We start from the raw sequence: 6,080 nt of genomic DNA, 5'->3' as shown, positions 1-6,080 counted from the left end.
TGATGATGATTAGAGCAAAATGAAAAACAACATGACAGATTTCGCGGTCTCTCGCGGATATTTGAGCGGGTCTCTCAAAGAATGTTCCAAACCCCCCCTGCCAACGTCAGCCACTTTGCAGGGGAATTTCCGCTCTCGTTTTGTGACGCACACACATAGTCAGCTCCGGTGTTCGACCTTTGAATGTAGGATCCTGCCAAATATGGTATCATTGCAAAGGGTCATCAATGATTACGTTTTATAATGATACATAGGGTATACAGTACAACCGATACAGTAATAACGGAGATATGATTTAAGAAAGTTAACTTTAAGAACCTTTTGTGTTGAGCGTATATGTCAGTAATAATTCACATCGCCACTCTTGAATGAGCCAGGCCACAGGCAAAATAATTAGCAATTATCAAATTATTCAAACTATCCATCCAGATATCCATGATTGAAGTTCGCTCATGATCCTGACAGAAGGCACTCTTAAGGTAATGTTCCTCCTTTTCTTAAAGGCCTACACTTAAGATACCATGATTGTGTAAGGATGTCACTCTTAATTAGGACTTCAATTGTGTAATCTACATCGATGTTACATTTTGCTTGACCCTTACCTCCTCCCTCATGACCTCATTGAAAAACGATCTACAGGCCAATTTGAGCTTCTCATGAATAAAGAAGGTTCAAACAAATATCATGAGGTTCATCACTTAATACACTGATGGATCGAAAATTCTCTTTTATCTATCAGTTTGGTAATTTATGACCATGTGTAAGACTTGACTTCTGTCGTCTACTTGACAAGTGCATAAATCTAACTATCAGTGCACCAGTGAATCAGTGCACCAGTGATAGTTCACATCGCTAGATTTGAATGGGTCATAGCTATAGCCACAGGCAAGATGATTATTCCGTGTCGCCGCTTCCGACCCTGGTTCAACTGGTAGGGCAGACTGAAATACTCACTGTTTATCGTCTTTCATACATCGTTGTAAGTCAATGAAATAAGATAAGCTAAACAAATTTAGAGCTTGTGCCAATTAGCCAAATTTAACCTGTATCCATTTGTAATATGTTGATGCGTGAAGCAAGGACTTATGATAAATGTTTATCAAAATTGTGTTACTATAGTCCTGTTGTGTGGATTTAAGGGTGACCTTTGAGGCAAATAGGCTGCAAAACTACATTTTGTTGTTTTGTCTTGTTTTCTTGTTTTGGAGGTTTGAGTCCATTGCTTTGGTAGGCAGGTGACCACAAAAGAATGACATTAAGCGAGCCATTCGCCGCAACTGTTTTTTTTTTTCATTGGCTACGCAGGACTCAATGTACGGCGTACAGTAAGTTCATCTCAGCCTGCCCAATAAGATAAAGGGCTTCGGGTAAAGAAAAATCAGTACATACATAGCATAAGCAGGAAACAACATTGATCATGGTTCACACAAACTTACTGGCTTTCTGAGCTGGTTAAAATCCCTGCTAACTTATTGGGGAGACTGTAGAAGACATCAGAAGAAGGAGGACGCAGTGATATCTTGTAACGCGGATAAGAGTCATGGCTTTGAGCTCGTTTGACCTGCAAGTGTTCGCTCAGGAAAACGACCTGAGCGAACCGACGGTGGCCAAGTTGGAGGCCCAAGAGTTCAACTCGGCTAAAAGCCTCGGCAACATGACTCCAGAGGACATCGACGAACTGCAACTTTCCAAGGGACAACGGAGAGCCTTGGAGGGAGGCATCAACTCGCTGAGGACAGGTCAAGCTGTGAAAACTGCCCCACAGGTCAACGACAAGTAAGCGTTCACAGATTCTCTTCATTCTGACCTCCATGTTGTTGTCAAGTACGTAATTGCACGTGCCTCGTACTTCGATGGGTCACTCATGTGATTCAAGGCAGAAAGATTTGGGCTATGGGGAAGGTCTAGTTGCTAAGATCTAGGACTGCATGCGTAGTCTCTAGAACGGAGTCATGCCAGCTCTTGTACTTCGTAACACCTTAATCATTGTTTTGATAATTGTTCTCAAAGTGGCAATGAATCGGGTTGGATTTTGTAAGGCGGTAACATGTTTTTGAAGAGCTGTATGGAAGCCTTAGAGCGGCAGATTCGTAAAAATAAATCTGTTGTTTTTCAACAACTACTGTTTCCTGCTGGGCTCTATCCCAGCCCCAAGGCGCAATATGGCGGCGGGTCCTCGTCCTTCGCTACAGAATGAAGACATAATTCGTGAGGAGGGGAGCTTAGGTCTGCTTCATTGCACTTGGACAATACTGTCTGTTCAGTCGTTGTGGGGTGACTCTTTCCAGTTTTCGATAAACTACACTTGAACATAAAAAGCTCAGAAACTTTATGTTGGTCCATTGTATCTCCGTAAATATTCACCAGATGCATTCTGTAACATGTCATTAGAATGCTTATCTATTGTTCTTTACAATGGTTTTCTGTTTGTTATGATCGTGCATTCAAGGGTTGAGTACCAGCAAAAAAAAATGCCGACATTTTCTTTCGTGTGACGGCTGTTTTATCATGATTAGCATAATGTGCTATACAATTGAAATGCTTGTATATTTGTCTTTAAGATAATACCTCATTTGTTATAATCACGGTTATGTGCAGCGAACACCATGATTGATTTCTTGGGTGAGTTGCCCCATAAAAGTGGCGAACTTTCCCTCCCCGCGCAGCGTATGACATTCGCAGGGGAATTCCAGCACTTGTTTTGTGAGTCACTCACAGTCATCCTCTGATGCTTGACCTTTGAGTGTAGGCATTTTAGGGTGATAACAAATTAAACTATTTGGTATCATTGTATCGAGCGGTGAATAATCTTTTCAATTATGCATGATTATGTCCATTCAGTAAGGTAATGATGTAGATATGACTGATTAAATATAAATTTCCCAGCTTAGTTTGTGACCATTCAAAACACAGTTTTTCAACTTATTTGGTGTAGAGTCTATTCCAAGTCACCACAAGGGTTCTAAAATGATATTTGTAATTAGTTTGAATTATTTCGAATAAAAGAATATCTAAATCACAGTAATTCTTAATTTTTCAAATTAATTGAATATGAAAATTTGAATTTATTTGAATCCAAGTAGATGTTTTAGAAACATTTTGAAAGGGACTGCACAAAACTATCTATACTTAGAATAATTTGCAAATATCTATGTTATTCTTCTAAAATTCGAAATAAAGAGAAAAGTTTGTAAATAGTGGATTTGGGTAATTGCCCCCATAAAAGTAGGTGCTAATCCAGCCCTATTGTCTGCCTCTGTATATTTTTATATTGCAAGCCATCTATGCATGGTGCCCAAGTATAATTCACAAAGATGTGTGAATTGCTTTCTTCACAGCCCACTGACCCATTTACAAAATGTCACAAATAATTGTAAAAAAAATGTAAAAAATGGTAGAATGCTGTAACCATTATTTAGACACTAATTGAAATACCATATTCCACATCATTAATATTTCCAATGTTTTACACAACCGGGCAAATGATTATTAAGTCGAAATGACATTCACAATATTAACAAAGTGTGAAATTTCCTAGACAAATAGTTACAAATAATCAAAAACAGTTGTAAATAATGACAATGATAACCCTTTTGGTGACTTGGAATGGACTCTACCTTGACATGCTTTGAAAAACATCTCATCGAGGACAATAACTTGGAAAGTGCTATTTTTTCTTGCATCATTATTTTCAAGGAAAGTCATTACCCTAAAAAACAGTCACTCGAGCAACTAGATAAAATTTTATTCAGTTGCTTGAGTAACTGTTTTGGGGCGTATATTATTACATGGATGTCCAATTTTCATGAATGTAAAAAGCCGTTACCTTTTATAAACAATAAGCCTAACGCCAATGTTACCAAATCTTCGTCCACCGGGTAGGAAGGAAAACGCTTAGACACAACTGCGTGTCAAATAAACAGGGCTGTGACCCTTTACAAGGTCACCCCCCTCCCCAGTCAGAAATACTGCAAACTTAAGTGTAAATTCTCAGAAACATGCAGCAGGTGTGTTGGATATTCTTAATTGCATCAGGAAGTAAATAACACTATGGAAATCCCCATAATGACTAATCCTCGTGTATGACGCATTTTGACGGTTACTTCCTTGTCGAGCTTTCCCCAATCGTCGAGGTCTTTTTCTGCCCGAGGGAAGGTTCTATTGTCAGTTGTACAATGAGGGACTAAAAAGCAACCGGTCTTAATTTTCGCCTTGTCTGAGAGGTTACGCATGACAATTCTCTTCTTAGATATAGATAGGCTTATATCTGATTGGAAGTTGCTTGATTCAAACCCCCCTCCCCAAATTCGACTTAATTTTTGAGAGACAAGACTGCTCGTACACAGTTTGCCCGTCTGTAGACAGCTCCGATTCTAGTCCAACTGGATTTGACCCTTTTTTACAGTCCACTTCATAGACGTCATAGATATGATGTCACCTGCTGTTAAACTAGGACGCAAAGACATGCTAGTTTGAACATTCCCAAATTCAATATCGTAGTGTTAGGAGATACACCGGGCAGTAGACTAGACCTAACTAACGTTACATGGTGCAAACATATGTGCCCCTCGCGTTCATAAAATTAATGCTACCATAACAGTGCAAGGATTGCATGATAGATTGATACGATTTGATGTGCAGCGTATAAACATATCTTAACACATATGCCTGATGGCACATGTGACACACACAAATACCTTGAAACTGGTAATATCGCTCGTGTGTTAGTCAATCCGAAGTCAGATAACGTTACTGTGTTTTCTTGCTTTTTGTCGCGAGCGAAAACTGTAGAAAAACATGTGAATCAACCATAAAACTTAAAAGTACCCCGTGAGACGTGTTTATCATTGCATAAAAAGTATGGTACGTAACCGCTATTTAACTTCAACCAATATTGTACACTTGAAGGATAATAATGAAGGATATGAATGTATATTGATCTTGGTGATTGAAGCCAAATGCCTGTTGTTGACACAAGTCTATTTTCTTCTGGATCTTTCTTCCAGGAGTGTCGAAAAGAGTCCAACCTGTGTGGTCCAGCCTATCATACGGGGCGAGGGAAGGCCAAAGTCTCGCCATTTGCCGCGTGGTAATGTTGGATCCCCGTCTTTTTTCTACAGACTTTTGAATTTGCTACCTTATGATGAAAGGTCATTTGCACATTCGTGCCCGTAGGCTAATTGCAAGAGAACAACAATTAATGTAAGTGTACAAGCACAGATTAAATGCATATACATGTGAAACAGACAATGAAGATCGCAGTCAAATTCAAGGATCTACTTTGCTGATGCGGATTTGACATTTTTAGGAGCAGCGGAACATTTTTTAAAGCCCACGTCTTCAATGGTAGTTGATTTCAGTAGGAAGATAACTTCCCGTATATTACTTTACTTAAGAAATCTTATAGAGATTTCAGCTACCTTCGTGAATAATCTATTTATTTCGACATCAAACTGGGATCATTTACAAGTGCGTGAACAAAATCACCGAAATTCAAACATGCACAACCAAGTGTCAGGATAATATCTACCCACGGGGCATGCCTCCTCAGACATAAAGGCGAGACCATTCCAACATGAATAGCTCTAGGGGAAGAAATACATACTTCTAGTATTGGACGAAAAGGGAACAAAGTAATAGACAGTTCATTCAACGACTGGCAAATTTGAATGAAAATAGTCAGTCGGTGCATGGGGTTAGAGCAATAAAAAAATACTAGTGATACTCGATATCGTGAATTCCCTCTTCGTAACATCCCATTGTTGTAAAAGAATGCACATAGCCGTGGGCTATCGGGTCACCATAGAGATAGCATCTGTCACAATTAGACCTTCATGAAAGGCTCTTTTATTCTCTAAAAAGATTAGATCTAAAGTATCTCTCTTGCCTTTTCAACACGTGGCCGTGTGTGTGTGTGTTGATGTACTATGATCATGAACCATCGATAAATTTGTATACCGTGGTTCATATAGTTTATGGGAGACGACAATGAGAACTAGCTATATATAGTTTGCTTAAAATGTCCTCTAAATCTACTAAGACATAGAAGACACTTGCATGGAAATGTACTTCAAAGTAAA

At 39.1% G+C, this 6,080-nt stretch overlaps 1 protein-coding gene across 1 annotated transcript in view; it reads left to right on the top strand.

Annotated features, from left to right (window-relative positions):
* The first annotated feature begins 1,540 nt into the window (after positions 1 to 1,540).
* The window catches only part of LOC136429475 (rho guanine nucleotide exchange factor 5-like), a 20,019-nt gene continuing 15,479 nt past the window's right edge, over positions 1,541 to 6,080 (top strand). The window contains exons 1-2 of the mRNA XM_066419307.1: positions 1,541 to 1,776; positions 5,007 to 5,089. Of these exons, the coding sequence (XP_066275404.1) occupies positions 1,541 to 1,776; positions 5,007 to 5,089 (319 nt within the window). The remainder of the gene's footprint in view (positions 1,777 to 5,006; positions 5,090 to 6,080) is intronic.

Source organism: Branchiostoma lanceolatum, chromosome 3, assembly GCF_035083965.1.
Source record: "Branchiostoma lanceolatum isolate klBraLanc5 chromosome 3, klBraLanc5.hap2, whole genome shotgun sequence".
Lineage (NCBI taxonomy): Eukaryota > Metazoa > Chordata > Leptocardii > Amphioxiformes > Branchiostomatidae > Branchiostoma > Branchiostoma lanceolatum.
The sequence above is the reverse complement of the archived record's forward strand: the minus strand, read 5'-3'. Positions and strand labels throughout refer to the sequence as shown.